This window comes from Argiope bruennichi, chromosome 4 (assembly GCF_947563725.1).
Source record: "Argiope bruennichi chromosome 4, qqArgBrue1.1, whole genome shotgun sequence".
Lineage (NCBI taxonomy): Eukaryota > Metazoa > Arthropoda > Arachnida > Araneae > Araneidae > Argiope > Argiope bruennichi.
Window position 1 is genome coordinate 125,573,360 of NC_079154.1, and position 21,572 is coordinate 125,594,931.

The 21,572-nt window shown below is 30.1% G+C and overlaps 1 protein-coding gene and 1 non-coding gene across 3 annotated transcripts; one reads left to right on the top strand and one right to left on the bottom strand.

The window, feature by feature from the left end:
* The first annotated feature begins 2,788 nt into the window (after positions 1–2,788).
* On the top strand, positions 2,789–20,026 carry LOC129966972 (uncharacterized). 2 transcript variants are annotated; one of them, XM_056081595.1, is made up of 5 exons: positions 2,789–2,873; positions 10,386–10,512; positions 15,230–15,372; positions 18,037–18,178; positions 19,418–20,026. In XM_056081595.1, exons 1-5 carry the CDS (start codon positions 2,834–2,836, stop codon positions 19,740–19,742), a joined length of 777 nt encoding a protein of 258 aa, XP_055937570.1. In that variant the 5' UTR covers positions 2,789–2,833; the 3' UTR covers positions 19,743–20,026. The 2 variants fall into 2 exon arrangements, with proteins under 2 accessions (XP_055937570.1, XP_055937569.1); XM_056081594.1 differs by lacking the exon at positions 2,789–2,873 and adding an exon at positions 9,324–9,461.
* Positions 13,175–13,245, bottom strand: Trnag-gcc (transfer RNA glycine (anticodon GCC)). Its single transcript has one exon. It is a non-coding gene; the product is annotated as a tRNA-Gly (tRNA).
* Positions 20,027–21,572: the final 1,546 nt, after the last annotated feature.

A 21,572-nucleotide genomic window follows, 5' to 3' on the forward strand; every position in this document is an offset into this window, starting at 1 on the left:
TTTTTAAAAATTAAGATTTATTAAAAAGAATTTATTTGAAATTGAATTGATTAAGTGCATAACATTTTCGAATGGTTCGTAAAATGTTTATTACAGATATTTTCATATCTAGCGAACGTAAAAATATCCAAATTTGAAATGGCTAGTTAGAAACGTGACTGAACAAAATAGACAACAGCAGACTTTCACCTTTTATGACAATTAATATGTCCTACATATGCCTTTAAATACTAACTTTAGCCAGAAACACGACTTATTTTGAAGATTTCAAGAATAAAGATTTTGCCTTATGGTGATCACAATAAGTGTAACGTACATAAGATTCTTTAGATGAAAGGAATAAATGCTGCATTATGAAGTCAATATTCTCAAATCTATTATAGATTCGCTCAATGTGTAATAGAATTTATTTTTATGATGTAACTGCATGTGCCATCTAGTTATTGTTGTTGTTCCCGTGCCATTGATTAGCAGCAAAAAATGACAAAATAGCAACAGATAATTAAAAACACCCAATACACTTCAAAATATATAACTCAATACACTAAAATCCTACAAACATTCAATAAATTAAAATTTTAAGACACTCAATACCCTAAGAATTTAAAACACACCAAAGATAATATATATATGTAATGTTATTTTAAAATTATACGTAACATTACTTTGATTGAAGCAGAATGCAGGTTCGAAGCAGTGCAGAGACTTTGTATTTTTAATTCCGTTTTATTCTCTCTCGGGAGGCAAACATGATTATTTACAAGAAGGCTCAGCTCGGCACAAAAGCAGAAAGCAAAAAGGACGAAACAAATGATCACTAGTCTTATATAACCGAGGATTTCCAATCACGCGCCGATGGAATACATATGTTGACCAGGAGAAGCTCAACGGAAGTATCACTTTTATTTGATACGTAGTTCTGATCGCGCATTAGTTTTATAGAGGAATTAATTAAACCGAAAGTGGATTTGGATCACGAAATAAGAGAATATTTTTAGAATGAAGTTACTATGGTCTAAATTAAGATAAAATCTTGGAAATTAAATTGGAATTAGAATTAAAATATCATTACATATACATCTTTCTTTTTGAAAAATTTTCTTGGGAGGAGAATGTAACCCCTAAAGAGCCTGTCTCCAAGTGGTGGATTGGAGAAAAGGCCTCCAATGGATTTTCCTTTGGTTGGTAGAAGGAAAATAAAATACAATCCATGAACCAACAGGCAGAAGTCCTACCTTTTTAGGCTCTAGCATCTCTTTTTCCATGGATAGTGAGTAATCTAGTACAAAGATATAATAATATATTCAAGAATGAGGAATTCAAACCAAAATAAAATTGACAAGCACGTTATGAAGATCAGGGAAACATGAATTGGAAAATTGCATTTCTTCGATGCATTGCGTCATTCGCCGCTCATTGGGATATCAAAAATAATGGAGTCAATTAAAGTCGCTTGATAGATATAAAATAGAAAATTATAAATGTATCAATATGATGAACAGCACAAATAAATGTTTACTAAATAATAATCGATATGATATAATTACTCATATAATTTCACAAGAATCAATCATCTTCGTTATCGACGTCCGATTATTGTCCGATTACGAATAAATAATTTCAACATGATATCCTTCACATTTACGCAGTATGGAAGCTTTAAAAGTGCCCAAACTTCTGTTTAACATTTGTCTTCGATTCTAAAATCTCCCAGATGCAGTTGTAAAAAGGATTTAGAATTTATAAAGCAAATAGCCATTGTTCTCACTTTAGAAAATTTGACAATTGCTATGAATTAAATTGTAATAATCTGGCTTGGTTCAACAGTGTAGAATCTTGCTGAAATAAACAACTTTTTTTAGAGATATGATCTAACAATATGAAACAAGGCATTGAGTCGTTATCTCTTGGTTGTAATATTCTGGATTAATTTAATTTGTAATATTCTGGATTAACTGTTTAAAAAAAACTATACATTTTTATAACTTGTCTGAGGCAGACAACATGAAGACTAATATTAGGCATCATTTCCAACTAGAATGGTGTGTCTATACAAATTAGAATTTAAGATATCATGTTTCAAAAAATAGGCTCATTAGCTCATTAAATATTATTTAATTAATTAATAATTAGTGTAATATGGTTTTTCTCTCTGAAATGAGTTTAAACACATATTAATAACTTACTGTGAAAAAACTGGATTTTTAAAGTTAAAATTTTTAAAAAAATCTTCAAGTGTGTACGTACACCTTAATACCAAAACAAACAGACAAAAATATGTCATAGTTCTCCAAGAAGCAGGTGAAATAAATTAAAGCTTTTTGGAATTTAAAATTTCTATATTCTTATTTTCGTTTATATTTTTGAATGTTTGCAAATCTAAACTTGTTTTACAGAAGATATTGAAAAAATAGATAAAGATTGCTAATTCTTAGGGCAATGTTGTTTTTATTATTATTGTTATTATTTTTGTAAATACATTTCAAAGAGAAATTTCACTCTCGAATTAAGATAATAACTCTGAATACATCTTAAAATTAAAATGCATCCCATTTTACAAGATCTAAATTAGTTCTACAAATTTAGAAAGCAATTATCTCAAATCGGAAATTTTAAAGAAAGAAAAGAAAGCAGCTTTTTTTCGCTTGGCAGTTTTATAAATAATGGCAATCACTTATTCTCTTGGAATGGAAGTCGCATCCAATGGAGGTGCGCGCGCATCCGGCAAAGTTTGTTTTGTATGCTTCCCTAATTCCCTTTCAGTCTTGTCCGGTTCCACGGCGGCAGCTGCCGGACTCTTCCTTCCAATGGCGAGGCGGAAAGAAAATTCCACATGCTGAGGCTATTTTTGATCATCGGGGTACTGCTCTCGGGTGAGCATTCTTACTTTCTTTCTTCTTTTTTTCCCACCTTCTTCTTCTTTTTTCTTTCAAATCTCTGAATATAATCTTTGAGAATCTGATCACAAAAAAAAAAAAAAGTTACTTCTAGGAAATTTAAAGCAAAAGATAGTTTTCAGCAATTCCAGTAATATAAATCCTTTCTGAAAACGTTAACTTCGAAATTGATCCTTGCTATTATTTATGATTTTCGCTGTCTTGCCATAAATTCCATAATCTGCTTTTATCAGAAGCATTTTAATGACGTGTTTTCAGCATCACAAGAAAAATATGGCTTTTTTAAAATACGTTTCTCGACCTTTTACTGAGTTGACCTGAAAGTGATTGTAACTGAAAAAGCTGAATTACTTTTAATTGAAATTGGCTATGATTATGATATAATAAAAATAATTTTATAGTAATTTAATCAAATGATAAAAATTTGATTCGTTTATTATGATTGACAAAGAATTTTTGTAAATCAAAACGTAAGAGTTTTATTTTTACTTTTAATACGCTATTTATTAAAGGTTTTTTTTCTTACATTTTGTTTAAAATAGCGAAACTTCACATAACTGCGTCTAAACGCAATAAATTAGACGTGATGAGAGAGCTCTGGCGTTCAACTTATTAAAGGCTGGGAGAGTTGTTACACGTGCGAAATTATTCATAGAAATTTGACAATCGTTAAGTTTTCTTTTTTAATGTAAATTTATTCATATTTATATGATTTACAGCTTATAAAAACTATGTTATCTTTAATTATTTCCATTATTTTCCGCACAGCATCCAATAAGCCATTAAGTTCAAAGAATTATTTTATTTTATCTATTTATTTAAATTTAAAGAAAATGCACTTTAAAGGAAAAAAACTCCAGTTACAGAGAGCATGATACAAAATAACCATTAATTACTCAAAGAATGAAACTGTAAGTATTAAAGACACTAAAAAACATATTAAGAATGCAAATATTATGAACACTAAATTTTTAAAACTTTATAAAACGCATAGAATTTAAAAGGTCTAAACATTAAATTTTTTAAAACATTTTAAAAAAAACTGAAAAAATTTAAGGGCTGAAAACTTTTAGTCTTGAAATAATTAAAAAATACAATATGAATTTAAATTTCTGAAAATCTATATTAAAAACACCAAAGAACAATAAAAAATAAAAATTCTTCAAGAGAACTTGTTAAAAAAGTTTTTAGTTTATATAACGAGAAGTTATTTGCATAATTAAATTTGTAAAACATATTCTCAAACAAGTTATTAACTCTAAAAGTTCTGCTGGTGCGGTAAAATTTATAAAACTCAATATGTCACTGCAGTAAGTCATATCTATGGTGTTAAAATTACTAGAAATGTTGTTTAAATAGTCATCTTTACCGCTATTTTTTATTTTCACAAGAAAATTCCTAATTCCCAGGAAAGTCCTTGTGTATCTTACCATCCTCCATTTTTGGCCGAATAATACTACTTCACTATACATTCAGCTCACCACCACATCTATCCTAGATCTAGTGATACCTACAACTTACCTCTTTATCCATTTCTCTATTTATTTACATCTGAAAAATCATAGCCCTTAGACATCGACTGCCATTTGACTCCCAACAACTAGCAATTTTTGGATGTATATCAAAATAAAACCTTGTAGAACTCCCAACATCACAGACATCAGTGATTCATCACTTTCAAACAATTCTATGTTTATTATCATGCACAAAAAACATAAAATATTTTGATTTTTTAAAATCAAAATATTCTATGTTTATTGTGCATGATTTAAAAAGGAGCATTCTTTTTCTGTGGTTACGTGCAGTTCGTCAAATTTCAATAACGTAATGAAATGATCAATAATAATAAGATGAACGAACAGCTGGTCGCTTAAGTAGCTAATTATAAATGATTTATTAAAGTATCAGAAGCAAGAATGATCAAAATTTCAAACGAAGAATGTCAAAAACATTAGATAGTATAAATGTACATTCAACCAAGGAAAAGTATTATTTTTGTCAAAAGAAAAACATACGAATTTATTTTGTATTTGCTTAATAATTTCGATTTTATTCTTGTAGTAAAGAATCTCAAAAATAAAGAATTCTGAAACCTTGAATTCTCGAAAGAAATATAGCAAATATGATTAACAGTATTAAATTAGGGGGTATTTTATGCTAAAGTATTTGATGCAAAAATTTACACCAGTACATTTCTTGTTCTGTACTGATGTAAATTTGGACTGATGAGAAATATTTTCTCTTTTTCCATTATTTAAAATATTTGAAATATGTGAATTAAAATGCTAAAAATAATTTTATCTTCTAAAGGCAGAAATCTATTTTCAAAGAATGACTGCAAAGTTAATCGTCATTAAGGAATTAAAAGTCCGTTTTCTCACTTTTTCATCAAGATATTATTTTAATGAAAGGTAATGATATCGATTCAGGGGGTTACGGAAAAACATAATTCCTGATTCTATTTTTTTTTATCTTCATTCTTATCATTTAAAAAAATATTTCAGTATTATTAAATGGAATTTGGAAATTTCGTCTGTCATAATATAAATATATAAAAGTCATTGCAGCAATACTATATGTATATATGTTACAAATATTTTTCTAAACAATTAAACCGATTCAACTCAGTTTTGAACATTTATATGAGACACTAGAAAGAATACTTGTAACTTTTCAAAATACAAAAATTAATTAAATATTCCATTTACTAGGAATTAACAAAAATTTTACTTTTTTACTTATTAAGCTATTCTAAAAACACTATAATTCATATTATTATAAGAAAATTATTTTTTTAAATACCTCCTTTATTTTACTGCATTTTTTCAAAGGCTTTTATCAGTCTTAAATTAGAGATTTAACGATGTTTAAAATTAAGCTTAAATCAGTCGCTTAGTTAAAAAAAAAAAAAAAAAAAAGTCAATCTTCCTTGTGCTTTTGTATTTGTGAACAAAGCTTGCACTGATGATATAATAACTAAAGAAGATAATTAGCTATCATTGATTTTAAAAATCGTCTGATTAAATTGATATTCTAATTTTAACTAAAGCATACAAAAGAAGACAATGAAGATTTTAGACAATAAAAGAATTTTGTACATTGTAATATTTTATACAAGGAAATAGTTTTTATGTTTTAAAATATTATACCTGAAAGGATTTTAATTAAGATAAATGCTCGAGTATATAAAATTTATTATATAAGCTCAGTTCTTTTTCAATTACGGTTATCTGTTCGCTGTTTTTCTTGTATATTCTGGCTGAATAGAAATATTTTTGAACCTTTTAATCTCATCTTGGCATTGGAAACAATGCATCGTGAAAAAGAGGAAGAAATTGTGAAGATATTTGAATCTCTTCTTTGAAATATTGTAACAGGATAATTATCTGACTTTATATAAATATTTGCTCTTAATTAAATGGGAACGATACCTTACGCAGTAAACAAATGTAGTATAATCTTTAAGTGTAAACGCAGTAAATGAAAAAACGAAAACTATTATTGCAAAATATACCTAAGAATTTTTTTAAATCTATCAACAATAGAAAAAAAACTTGTACAGAAGTAAAATTGGTATCACTGGGAGGCCAATTTTTTGAATTTTAAACTTTTTAAACTGGTGTAAAAATGGGTTTTGTGCAATACCATGTCCCAAAGTTATTGAGAAGATATGTTCGAATAACTTTTTATTAAAATTTTGAAATAATTGTGTGTGTGTATGTGTGTGTGTGTGTGTGTGTGCTTGTGTGTGTCCATTGGTAGTCAATTTTTAAAATGGAATAAAAATTGGCAAAATATGTACAGTGTTTTAGCTGGGTGCAATAGTTCTTTGACTTTATCTGTTATTTTAAATATATAGATGATGGGTGAGTAGCTTGCCGACAGATGTGTCTAATGCACCATGTATTTGTTGTAAAATAGACCTACAATTCGTGAAACAGTAATAACTACAAGCTATGAAAACAGAAAAAAATATGCAATCGATGTATCTATTGAATTACAAAAATGGTTTACTCTCACAAATCTTCCTCAAGTACATAAAGAATTTCTTTTCGCAATATTCGTGACAGATACTACAAAAAAATAAAAGCTGTCCAAAGCAAACTTCCAAAACTTCGATATCTTCCCTTTGCTATTTTCGATTCTGGAACTATTGTTCCATTGTGCTGGCTCCACAAATTATACACTAAACGGAAGGACTTCAAATGACAGGTTGTAGGATTCGTGCTTCCTGAGGACGGAAAAAAAAAATAACCGCATACACACAGAATTCCACTTTTTTAGTAGATTTGTTTTGGAAAATTATGAGCACCTTTCTTTTTCTCCGACTCTTCTGTTCTTGCGTGACGCAAGCACAAGGAAGAAGTAATCGATAATGTGAATATACATTCACAAATAATCCTTCACCAGTACTACATTCATTTCTTATCGCGTGATCACAAAGCCTATTTTAAAGCACTTATTCTCCATCTGTACGTAAACCATTTATTGACGTTGAAAACTGAACAGTAGCTTGTTCTAATTTTTAGGACATAGTCGAAGTAATTAGGACATCAATTGCACTTTTAAATTGAGCTTTTTAGATTGGCACATTGGAATCGTTAATTAATCATTAAGAAGCTCCAATCCGAAACCACTTAATTTCTTTTTAAAAACTGTAATTATGACTGATTTTCCTTAAAGTGATTCAAAACATCGTCGTTAGCAAAAGACTTCAGGTTTCTGAATATGTTTTCTATCATGGCATGCATGTTATATTGGAGTATTTAAGTTTGGAGTGCATGAAAATATTTATGTTTTTTATTTGCTTGGAGCTTAATTGCTTTTTACCACAAGGCAGAAAAATTCAAAAACTTGAACTACGATAGTTACTACAAAGTAGATGTTCGCAACTTTGTAAAATGAGAAAGTGCGAATGTTTGTGGAATTATTTTGAGAACTCTTTTATTCGAATCAAAATTCCTTGGGCACTATTTGTAGACAATGAATAACATGCTTATGGCAAAGATCAATGACGTTTATTGTTATGTTTTATCCTTCAATTGAAGAACGATTTAATCTCTGTCTAAGATGCACTTCCTCTCCAAAAGGCGAAGAACGTCGCGGATGATTAAAAAAAAAGGTCAATTTCACCGTTTTCTTTTTAACGTTATATATATATATATATATATATATATATATATATATATATATATATATATATATATATTTAATGCAAAGTTATCAATGATGCTACTAATTTACTAATATCTATATAGACTCAGGTCTCCCTTATATATATTTTGTGAGGTAAATAATATGCAAGCAATACCCCAACTAAGCCAGATACCATGCGGGAAACTTGATCGTATCGCTGAAGAACAACCCCACTAGCACGAAGGAACGAATGACACTTGATGATATTGGACACTTGCAAACAACAAAGGACCCTCTAGAGAGAACGCATATTGCTCCTTAGGAGAGAACTAAAGACAAGAGTTTTGACAAAATGTCCTTAATAGAAGATTTAATGACTGGAATTTTTAAGAATTACAACGTCAAGAGACATCCAATTTCTTGACCATCCATAGGCCACAGGCTTTCATCGCGATTTCTAGATCCTCCTTCGGTGCCACACTGACAAGTCGAACTTTGGTCAAAGAAACAGCTTTAATGTACGGAAAATACACCATGTCCAGTGTATATTTGGTTATGATAAAAATCACCCTCAATTCGGTTCACAGATATGTTTTTAAAATGTTGATAGGTTGTTCTCTTCTTGATGGAATTATTCCATCTCTCCTGCTAATTCTTAGTTATTAGTTTTTTAGTCTCATTTGTGAGTTGGATTTTGGATTCATGGAAAGGTATTTCTTGTGTTTCTAAGTTTAAATCTTCCTTGGCTAATTTATCTGCTTTTCCGTTTCCAATATACCCCTAATGAGCTCTGATACAGATAATTTCAACAGTAAGTTCAGAAGTTTTTTCTTTTATATTGTAATGTCCTGATCTAGACTAATCAAATAACGAAGCAGAATTTCCAGACAATTCTTTATTTTACAGCCCTATAGATACAAAGAACAACTTGTTCTAATCTTGGTTAAATAAATAGGTATTTACACCTGCAGTAGGAGATACAACAGTCAAAATCGAAAGTATTTCTTGAAACTCAGTTCTTCATCTCGTCAACACGACAATTTCAGGGGTAGTTTCTCAGACTCCGAACTCGTGGGCGTAGTCAAACAGTTCCTGCAATTCGTTTCTTCTCTCCTCTCTAAAAAAAATCTCCGCGCTTTATTTCGACGACAATCCCCGCTTTTTAATTTACATTGGTCATTTGAGCCCTCCTTCCGCCAATCGGGGTTCAGCCATATATTCTCTCAGTGGTGCCAGTGGGTCATGGGAAGGTCCTTTCAGAAAGAGAAACATCTAACATCCAGATGTTTGGACACCCCTTTCTCTTTGAAGGTACTATCAATACTTCTGGGACGAGGAATTCCATATGTGGCCTTTCATTGTAGTCGCTAATGAGCAGATGTGAGACCACTCAGGTGAAAAGATCCACCATCTGGCTATCTCGAGGAGGTTAGTAAGTAACAGCGACGACACAATGAATCAGTTCAACACAATGCCTTATCAGTACTGAAATATATATATATATATATATATATATATATATATATATATATATATATATATATATATATATATATATATATATATATATATATATATATATATATATATATATATATATATATATATATATATATATATATTGTTTCACCAACGGAATCTGGAATCAATGGCTCCTAAAGCTAATCTTGAATCGGAATTTATTTTTGTCCCTTTTATATTGCTTTGAGCGACAAACTCCAGAGCATTTCTGATTGCCACCACTTCTACCATAAGGACAATTACATTGCCAGTCAATCTAATTTGTGTACATTTAATTTCTTCTAAATCTGTGTGGTAAATAATAAAATTTAGAATAATTCTCCTTTGAAATTACGAAAATTCGAGAGAATATTTCCTATTCTCAACTCATTTCAAAGAAATCCATTTTTCAATTTCTTTGCCAAGTAGCTTAAAGAATTTTTATTTGTTTCCAAATCTTTAGTAAAAAGTTCCTACATATTCACTTTACTAGCAAAGAAGCATTCTTTTGTTAAAAAATAAAAATGCATGTCCGTAATCAATTTCGAATAGTGTGCCATATATTTTAATACAATATTTTAATTTAATTATGAAGTTGATTAAATGAAAGTCTCTATACTGAAATTCAAATACTTGAAATAATTTTTTTAAACGAAATTGGCTTTGAATTTATTGGCACAGACAATTGTAAAGAAAATTGTAGAATGAATTGTGTTTTCGCAATTAATGTGATTTATATTAAATATCAAAGTTAAGGATGCTTAATTAAATTATAAATATATGATATTGTATCATTGACCTTAATTAAAATCCACTAAGTTTTACACATTCGAAGTCCGTTTCTTTTTAAAGCGAGGACATCCGGGGAGGAATGCACTTTGCATCATCTCCAGAGCTGCCTCGAGTCCCTGCAATCTGTGACAAAGGGGAAGGACCTGGCACTCGTCACCACTCGCCAGGAGCTGCTGCACGTTTGCAAGTAAGTTCTTCCCTCGGATTTTTAATATTTCTTAGTAACTGGGAACTGCTATGGTTAATATTAAGGATTTCAATGTATGCAAGGGGAAAAATGAAGACTTTTAAAATGAAATAAATATTTAAATTCTGACAAGCAGTGCAAGATGCGAGATATTCTATAATTCTATTTTATATTGTGGAATATTTTTCAACACGTTACTGGGAGCATTGTAAAGCACAAAGGCTCTGAAATGAATAGAAAACCGATAAAAAAAGACGCAAGTAAGAAATTTTTCATGAGTGCAACTAAGTTTGATAATCACGAATGCTTCAGTCGAATTGTCATAAAAATTATCAAAATGTGGAGGTAAGTGCCTCATTAAGATTTTATTGGTTTAAGTTGTTAAAGTTTTCAACAAATATAGATTTTTATATTGACTTTCGGATATCGGATCACATAAGAATGAGATGAAATAAAAAAAAACTTGTAACATCAATTTTTTTTATTTGAATAAACGATTATTAATCTCAGAGATAAAATTTAAATTTGAAAGTTATAGGTATTCAAAAGGACTGTAAAATAAAATGATTGAGGAAAAAAAAATTTTTTTCTCCATTTCGCTATATTTTGGAAAGTTATTAATCAGCGTAAAATCTAAAGAGAAAAAAATGAATTAAAAATTATTTACATCTTCTTCTCTCCATTGGAACTTAAAAATTACAAAAGTTTAAAAAAAAGGGTCTATATTTTATCAATATATATATTTTTTAAATTTCCCTATTTCTGCTTATTGTAACATCAATTATTAAGTACTCACCTTATAAATTTTTTTAATTATATTTAATTAAAAATTTAATTTAATTTTTTTAATTAAAATACTTTTTCACTAATTTTAAATTCATTGCTGAACGAATTTAGTTATCTTAACTTAAATAACTTTTTTCTTCCTGTTTTTTTACTTAATTAGCAACTTTTTATTAACGTTAAAAACATTGCTTCAACTTTTGTAACACCTTTTGCAGTCCGATGATAGGGAGCAAATATAGTGGTTTGTTTTGGATATTTAACCGAACAACTAAAACCAATAAAATTGTTGCTACAACTTTCTTTCCATATTAAAGTACAATTCGACTGAACTATAGTAAGTAAACAGATATGCAACAATATCACCTTCAGTAATAGCGAATGCAATTTGTAGTATTTATCCTTTATCAGGGGATACTGGTGGAGTTTTTTTGGTTACTGCTTAATTCTGAATTTCGAATTTTTCCTGACATAATCTGAAAATATGCCAAAATAATTTGTTATAAATCGCTGCTTATTTTTGAAAATTTCTGGTATTTTTTGTGGTTTACAAGTGCTAAAACTATAAATCATCAAACTGGAAATCGCCCAATGTCGATATATTGACTAATTTTACAGTTTCGCAAGTACGGTCTTTTAAAGTTTGCTTTTGAAGTTAAAAGTTGAACGTCGATTAATCGTTAGAAGACTTTAAATGGATTATTTTTTGTAGCAATAAAGGAACATTTCCCAAAATATAAGATTTTGAAATACAAAAAGTAATCTGTTAAAAAGCGAATTCCTACCTTTAAATAATAATAATATTCATTTCAAATTAAAGTAAACGTATTCCTCTTTACTTTCTTATATGTAAAAATTAAAAGAAAAGGGAAAAATTTCACAAAAATTTTGATATTTATTTTGTTGAAATTTATTGCCTTACATCATATATGAGCTTCTGAATTCCCTTTCTGTATTCTTTATTTGCAAAATATTAGATACATGACTCTTTCAAATGAAACGGGGCTTAAGACTGTAATAACCTTCAAACCTTTATAACCTTTATTTTCCAGGAATGATATTTTTAATTTTCTCGTATAAGAAATATGCAAAGGAAAAGTAATGTAACCGAAAAAAAAAGAAGACGAAAAAAATCGAATTGCAGATTTAGATGAATCTCTATGTTTCAGATTTCCGAGTCTCAGAAACGTGTCTTTAGAATAATGCTTGTCTGTCTATTATAAAAACGTTAACTCCAAAAAACCTTTGAATTAGAGGTTTGAATTAGTATACAGATTTGATATCGCATTTTTAGATTTCTATCTCATTTTGAGCGAAATCCATTTAGAGGAAATCTGACTGTTCTGCTGCGCAAATAGAAGTTAATACAATAGTTAAAATTTGGTACTCAGATTTAATATCTAAAGTGCAAATAAATATCAAACTCGGAAAACCAAATCCGTCTAAAACCAACACCATCTATCCATCTGTGTTTTAACAAGCACAATAACTAAAAGCGCGATGTTTTAAATACGTGAAATTTAATATGTAATTTTTTATTATAATTGTATTTTTAGGTTAAATTTTATTTCAATTGGTCGTAAAAAAGAAAATCAATTTACATATGTGGTATTCTGATGCATGTGCTTAAACCGCATTCCAGCCATTGATCACCAATCAAAATCGCCTAAGATGGCACAATAGTAGGTTCTTTCATAACTAATGTTCGTCAACGGCATGGAATTATTAGAAAGTGTACGAGGGCAACTCGAGGAGAGCATTTCCGTTAGTTTAAAAAGTGCGTAGGCTTAAAATGAAATTTTTTATCTTTAGAGTATCTTTACATTTGGGTTGTTCAAACACTGTAAATTAAAAAATTGGTAAAGAACAAAATATCTATTGCATCGGCCGGGAATCGAACCCGGGCCGCCCGCGTGGCAGGCGAGCATTCTACCACTGAACCACCGATGCTACACAACGAGTAATTCTATACACTTAAATAGACAATAATATAATCACGAAAGAATGATTTAAGGTAGCATTGACGGAACCATTTATTTATTCAGCTTCTTGAAACGAACGTGAAAAACAGTTTTTTCGATCAACTCTATAACCTTTGCTCTTGTTCTTTATTTGAAGCACGGACTTTGACTCTCTTCTTTTTCTTTCTCTACTTTTCCTTTGCTCCTTTCCTTGCTTTAAACTTAATCCTATTTATATAAATATAATAATTAATGATTATACTAAAACAAAGATGAGAAGGAAAGAAGTTAAATTATTTGATTAATTCGAAATGTTCCCGATACATTTTTATTATGCTACAGTAATAAATGGAATATGTATTCATAAAAATTTAGAAAATGAGTGAATATCTCGAAACTTTATAAAGAACAGAATATACAAAATGAATATTAAGTTTCCAGATTTACTGTCTTTTCAAATTTTGCAATTAAATATTATTACTGCGGTATAATAAAAAAAACATAGTAAATATGCAGTATATATTAGCTAAATATGAAGTAAAATAAGCACTAAATATTTTGCATTCATTGGCATTTTATTTTTTGGAATTTCTAATTGTGTAGTGATAGCAAAATTTAAGTAAATCGTATCGTATCAAAACTTTCTGAAAAGGCTTTAAAAATCATAATTTAATATGAACTAAATGTATAGAATTAAATCTTTAGAAAACAATGTTTGCTCAAGTTTTTTCTTTTTTTTTTTAACTTTTTTGTATATTTAGTTTTAAAAAACGTTTAACAGTTTTCTCCTTTAAAAAAATATTTTTTTAATAAAAAGTTCTTTTAAAAAATATTCAAAAAGTTTTAACTTGGTATTTTAACGAACCTCCTTATCCAAAACCATCCTGCGCTCGACAAAATCCGTTTTTGTAACTATGTCTATCCTTTTTTTTTTTTTTTTCTGTCTGTCGCTTTTGTTTTAGTATTATATATTTAGTTTTAGTATGCATCACTACTTGCACAAACATTAGACTTCTAAGGTTATTTTCTGCATGTTTTACAATGTAATTTAAAGCCTCCAGATACTTTTATGATTTATTTTTACAAAAAATGTGTCAATTACTAATATGAGAGACAATAGATGAGATAATAGAAACATCCATCATGATGAGTGTTATTCTATGAAGAAACCTATTCATTCGTTTTTAGAACTTTTCTCAGGAATTACTAATATTCTTGCAAAAAAAAAAAAAAAATATGATTACTAAAAACTCTTACCATTGATGTAAGATATTGTGGTCTAGCTCAAATTCAATTGCTCAATTGTTCCATTTAACTCCTTTAAGTGTCTTATAATTTGCTTCTTTCCACAAAGTATCTAGACTATGTACAGTTGTCTTGATAATAACAGATTTTGACTGGCTTATAAAACACTTATGGGTCTAATATGTCACAAACCAGATTTCTATGCAAGTTGAACTTCTTATTGCTTTGACTGAAATCATTTATTTTGCCCGTTTTTATCTTCTAGAGGACATATCTTCAGCATCAAAATATTGACTTCTGACATTTGATGAAGCTTAAATTAGTAGGATTTATTTTTGAATTATAGTTCAGCAACGGGTTGTAAAACCCTCCGCGTTTTTGCGCATGCGTTAGGATGGGTTTAGTTCTTCAAAATAGAGGTGAAAGGGGAAATAAAAGGAGGAGATGTTTATATTTACTGCATGTAATAGGGAAAATTCAAGGTCAAATGGAATACCGGAAATGCACTCATCGTTCCACGCCTCATCTCTTAATGAGATGGAGTCGTCGAAATGTGGTCGTCTCAGAATCCGGTGAAGAACTATATCTCAGTTTGGCCGTGTACATATGAATATAATAACTCAAAAGCATGCTGCCATTTCTTCTTTTGATATACCAATACAATATTAATTTTTCAGTTTTTGTAATTAAATTTTGTTTTACGTTTCTCTGTTAATGTTTATTTTCAGAACCTTGAAAGAGAGCGTCGTTTGTGTGGATGAACATATGAGAAACTGCTTCACTTCAACTCAGAGACAAGTATTCAATCAGGTGGTGGCAGGCGCCAGGCAGTTTCTACTAGAGCTGTGTGTACCAGGATCTATACAAGAAGGTAACATTATTCTGCTTATTTGTAATTATATAAATGAACAGTTATAGTTATATGAATAAAAAATTAAAAGTAGCCTGCAGTAACTAATTGCATATTTAGTCGTAATAATTAAATTCCAAACAAATGTTTCTTAAAAAGAAAGCGAAAAATTTACTCTCAGTGCTACAATTTAGTGATTTCTAATAAACGCCTGTATTTTTTTAAAACATTTCCAAGCAGATTTTTCAAAAAGTTTTTCTTTGAATCTCTCTAACAAGACATTCTATAAGCATCCTATATAAGTTCGTCGAAAATAAATAGACAAACTATTTTGCACTATCCTAATAGATAACCATTGCTTAAATCTGTTTATTTTTAAAGTGTTCTCATAAATATTTATGATTCCTTTCACGATAACGTGATAGAACAGTTAAGTTATACATGGTGTCCATAAAAGAATGCCACAATTTTAAATTTTAATAACATCAACTGTAAGCGTTATAAAGTGTTGGTTTAAGATTGCAATTAAGGAGTAATTGGAAAGTGTTTTAAGATGAGAGCATGTGCAAGTAATGCTACATTGTTGCACATGCGCAACAAAACAGTATAGCCTTGTTTGCCTCTCGCTTTTTCCTCAATCAGCACCTGCAAACTTTATTTGGCATTAGAACGCTACCTTTCCCATTGGAACCATTTTGTACGAGAGTTGTTGTTTCTAATGGTACTTTTCATAGATAAGCCCACTGACTTTTAGAAGTCTATGATTTTAAGCCAAGGGGTATGTCTCTTGTTTTTCAATAGCGCCATCTAGGGCCAAGAATACGACTTAGCTACACACATGTCACAACCCTTGTTACGGGGCGGACTTCATGCATGCATTTCATTCACTCATCCACAGATCGCAATTTAGACCTGAATCAGAGAACGATCACCCCTGATCCAGTACCACCAGTGATATTACTTTCTCTCTACATGGAAGACGTTGTGACCACGACAGATTTATTCGTTCGCCAGCCACCATACACCAAGGGACACGATTCCAACGCCCTACCAACCAGGCTATCCCGACCCTGACGAGAGTGGTTGAACATATAAGTCCCCGATCATTGGATTGGACATAATGGTCGAGACGACAGAGCTCTTTTTCGCTGACCATGTTCATCTGACATAAGGCTATGCGATTTTTTTCGTTGGTGCTTTATAAAAGATCATGTCTACGCTCGCCGCTACCTAATGATTTGCGAGAATTGAAGTGACCGTTTCTTCCTTTATTTCGAATTTGTCAACCAATGGGGGTAAAACCGGACTTTAGCTTGTATGAGTGGCCAATAACTAAAGATGCGCACATTGAGCATTTGTAATATATATATATATATATATATATATATATATATATATATATATATATATATATATATATATATATATATATATGTTATTTTACCTTCAATTTAACGTAATATTTGTTGTAAATAGTCAATTAGATTGTTAGAATGTATCATAGAAACTGGGATAATCTTTTATGGCACAGTTAATTTCTAGCCTGAGATGTCCAGAGAGTCTCACTCAATAGGGCATATTATTTCCAGGCTGAATATTTCATTAGATTATTTAATAATTTTTCTTAACAATCGTTAAGATACTCATTTTAAGACTAAATTTATACACCTCCCCAATGAAAGGACAGTATAGACAGATGAAACTTTATTATATGGGAATCAACAGGACTTTTTGTTTAGATATCCATTTCACTGGATTATAGTGAAAGCCGTCAGTTCATAACTGTTAGTCTAATGGTAGTAACCTCAAAATTGAATGGCTTCAGCTTTAGCCAGTAGAATATGGTTGTGTCAGCACGTTCTTACTGGACCTGATGCAATCGCATCCTATGGTAGCGTTTCTATGAATATAATTCATCTGAAATTTTAAAGCTCCGGTTTTTTTCCCCCTTTAAAAATGAATGTCTAAAATCAAGTTTAACAAGGGAATGTTATTTTTATTGCCATGGTGCTTTACATATTATGTATTTCTATTTAAAGCTGAAATTGTGCTGTATATCATTAAAATATCTGAATCAAACATTAAAAGATAGAATATTCTGTCCTGGGAAATTTTTAAAAAGCCTAAAATTCTTAAAAATTCTAGAAAAAAATGTACATCTTGTTTTATTAGAACACATTATTTATTATAAAACTGAAATTCTTTTACTGACTATGAGAACATAATTTAACCATTTCACTGTGAAAGGATTTGTCTCAAATAATTTAATTCTTTGGTTATACAACAAATGCTTTGTAATATTATGGTAAATTATCGAAGAAAGAAGGGGGAGGGAAGCATAACTATTTAAGGTAACTATTTAATATACAAGTGATGTTTAAGCTATTTAATATACAAGTGATGTTTAGGTTCACTGCTAGAAGGTTGGAAGTGCGTATTCGGTATGTAAATGCAGCAACTACAGTGTGAATTTTCTCAATGCATTCAGGAATGGAAAATTCACTGCTAGAAGATTAAAAGTGCGTATTCGGTATGTAAATGCAGCAACTACAGTGTGAATTTTCTCAATGCATTCAGGAATTGAAAATTCACTGCTAGAAGATTAAAAGTGCGTATTCGGTATGTAAATGCAGCATTTAAAGTGTGTATTTTCTCAATGCAGTTTGGACAATTCTTCCATTGCAGCATACCTGGAGCACTCCCCTTGCTACCGGAACGTTTCGTTGTCGGAAGATAGATGCGCCCCGTTCTACAGACATCTCGTCAAAGTGTCGCAGAAAGTGGACGAAAAGAGGGACGTAGATCATCGACTCAGGGAATCTTGCTGGTGAGAGAAACTTAAAGTCACCATATTATGGTAGACTTCGATTTCGACCTCAAAATATTTCATGTAACTGATAATACATGTTTTTGGATTTGTTTTGCTGCCGATAGTGGAAGTTTACAAATTCATATCAAAACAATTATAATTAGATCGTGATATAAATGTCTTGATTTCTATATTGGTACAGAGAGGTAAAATCTTTTAAAGAAATTAAATTTACTTTAACAATTTTACCAAAGAAATTTATTGCTATTCCAGTATGAAAATTTCACCCCGTTGACTTTGAATAAATGGACAGTGAGCATATGCTGAAAGATAATTTCTCCCTAAAAATTTATTTTATTAAAAATAAAAAATAAATAAATGCGCAATCAAGTGTGAATCCATTATGCTAATGTCTTGTATACAAAAAAGATACAAGGGTCTGAGCCCAAATACCACTGTTGTCAGCCTTAAGCATTTAACTAAAAAATAGAAAAAGATTTTTTGAAAATGATGACGAAATCTAATCAGTTATCCTTGAATTGGCGGACAACGATGACCTGATGGTAAGGTCTCGGCTTCGAAACAGGAGGGTTTCAGATTCGTGACCCGATTCCACCGAAAAACTGTCGTGTTAGCGGGTCTGGTGCACGTTAAATCCGTCCAGGCCAAACGTCCTCCCGCTGGTGCGGTGTGGAGAGGAGGGTGCCAGCTATGGTGTCGCCTTCGTCATCTGGCCGCGCTTCAAAATTACGAGGTCAGTCCCAAAATAGCCCTAAGGCTATTTTGCAACACTAGGGCTATAAAGGGACGTTAATATAACTAAACTAAACTAAACCTTGAACGAACACAGATTGAATAAGAGGTTAATTGCGCTTTCATCTGAAGAAGTTTGCTTCTTAAACCTTTATATCTTTAATTTGAAATGACTGTCTTTAATGTGTGTTTCAGACTTTGTTATTATATAAAAATAATTTCGATTCTGATAAGATTAAAGAATTGGTTAAATGCATTATTCTTAAAATATGGAGAAAGACTCTTTTTTTTTGTGATAGTAAAGGTTTTTCCTGCAAAAACCGATTTTTAAATACAGATTGAAGAAATTTTTAAATTGAAATTTGCGAAAAGTTCGAAACAAATTTATACCTTATTAAAAATGTTAGTTTATTTATTTATTTGAATTAGGTGAACAATTAGTATCCAATAACTTTTCTTCGGAAATCATTGGTTCCTAAATTTGAAATCTATTTTTTCCCCCAGCGCTTTCAATGAATTCGTTCTTTGCAAATATATTCATGTAAACCAGGACTGCGGACAAGAGGCTGCCATTTTCTTACAGCGACATTTGGATCGAATCTCCAGTCCTCTTCTTCAAGAACATTGCGCTCACTATACATATACAGCTGGTTCATGCTCTTCTTCCGGATCCCCAACATGCTCACCATCGTTCCATTTCCTGCTCAAAAATGCAATCGTTCCTATGGTCACTCCATGGATTACAATGATAAAGGTTCTTCAGCAGTTTGCAAGAGATTTGGTTTCAGAAACTATTAGAGAGAAAACATTTCTCTATTTTTTCCTATGAACAAACTCTCACTCAATGAAACAGTGCAGTCTAATGCATTTTATTTCACCTTGATCTATGATTCTTCCAAATGCAAAAAGAAGCATTTTTAAAAGTATTCCGCTATATTATAAACCAAAGAACCTCTTCAAAATTTCATTTTTTAATGCTCTGTTTAAAGTTAAAGCTTTTCCTAATAATGTACAACTTAAATTTACTTTGATCAATACTGCATGAGGCAAGTATCGATATTTGTTAAAATTTATGCATTTAACTTTGATAATAATTAATTACCCCTTTTTGAATATGCGTTAAAACAATTATTTTCATACAAAAGTTTCTGCTATAAAATATGGAGAAAAATAAAAGATTCTTTGTCTTTCAATAATTATGAATCTAAGCATAAAAAGATACTAATTCAAAATAAATGTGTAGCACTGATTTTCTAAAAAAAATTACTTGCATAATAAAGCCCATGCATTATAACAAAATTCTGTTTTGTGAAAAAAAAATTAAAAAGTGCCTTTGTCTTAGATGTTTTTCTCTTATTTCTGAGAAATTTATACTCTGATTATTTTATCTTTAAAGATGATATTTCCTTCTGATTTGATGTGTCATTCTGAAAATTATGACTGCAAAATGGAATTTCTAACACATATATTATGTGTCGATATTTTTGCTTCCAAATAAAACACAAATCAAAAAGATAATATCTCTGTTATTTCCTGTAACTGCAAATATGAAATATGAAAAGCAAAAATAAAAAGACTATATTGAAGATATTAATCCATTTTTTGTGTGCTGTATTAATTTCCAATTACATCATGCAACAAATAATAATTTGCGAAGGAAAAAAATGTTGGTGATTGCTAAGTATTTTCTTTTCAATAAAAATCTTTTGGGTTAAGTGATTCGAAATTATTTATCCCTTTTCATAGAGAGCAATTGTTGGTCATAAAAAAAGCTTAATTTCAAAAGTAACCTTTCAAAATATGGATATAAAAACGATCTAAATTATATCAAGATAGTTTTAGCATAATGAATACATTCTATTATAAATATGATTAACTCACTCATAATCATGATATATTAATAAATTAATATATCATATTAATAAATTGCTGATGGTATAAAAAGTACGGTAGATACAGTGGACTCCCGATTATCCGCGCCTGCCACACAAAGTTTTTTTTTTTTTTTTTGACTGATTTCTTCAAAAAGGTGCAGTTTTACAGTTATGCTTTTGTAATTACATAATACATTACAGTATTAAAACAGTATATATGTATTAATTTTTCTGTGATCCTAGACGCCTCTCGTAAGTGCAAAGCACTTTTCTGTTTTCATTAACAAAATGCATTTTAGGTTAGTTTTGAGTGATATACTAAAATATTAGTTAAACATTTCCTGCTGTTTATTTTACGTTTTATTGTACTTAAAACGATTTTTCAAAGTTGGAATGACTGTTTCCTCTTTTGCTATATCCGTTTTTAGCTTTTTTCGGATTATCCGCGATTTTTGTTATCCGCGGCGGCCGTGCCACCCAATTCTGCGGATAATCGGGAGTGTACTGTATTTAAAATCGTTTAAACCATTCTAATACTATTTTAATTACTGTCTATTATTTAAAGTATATCATTCTCTTCACTATTTTGTTTTTCCTGCTATGTGGGTCGATGACTCTTTGTCTTGAGAATATGTCGCTTTGTTTCAAGTAAGAGTACATATTCATGAATTAAAAGCAGCTTATATCAAATGCCTTCAAAAGACTATGAATTATGTCTGTGAAAGACTTAATTTTATTCTAATAATTTAAAAAATCGGTATTTCCAAGTATTTAGATTCTCAAGG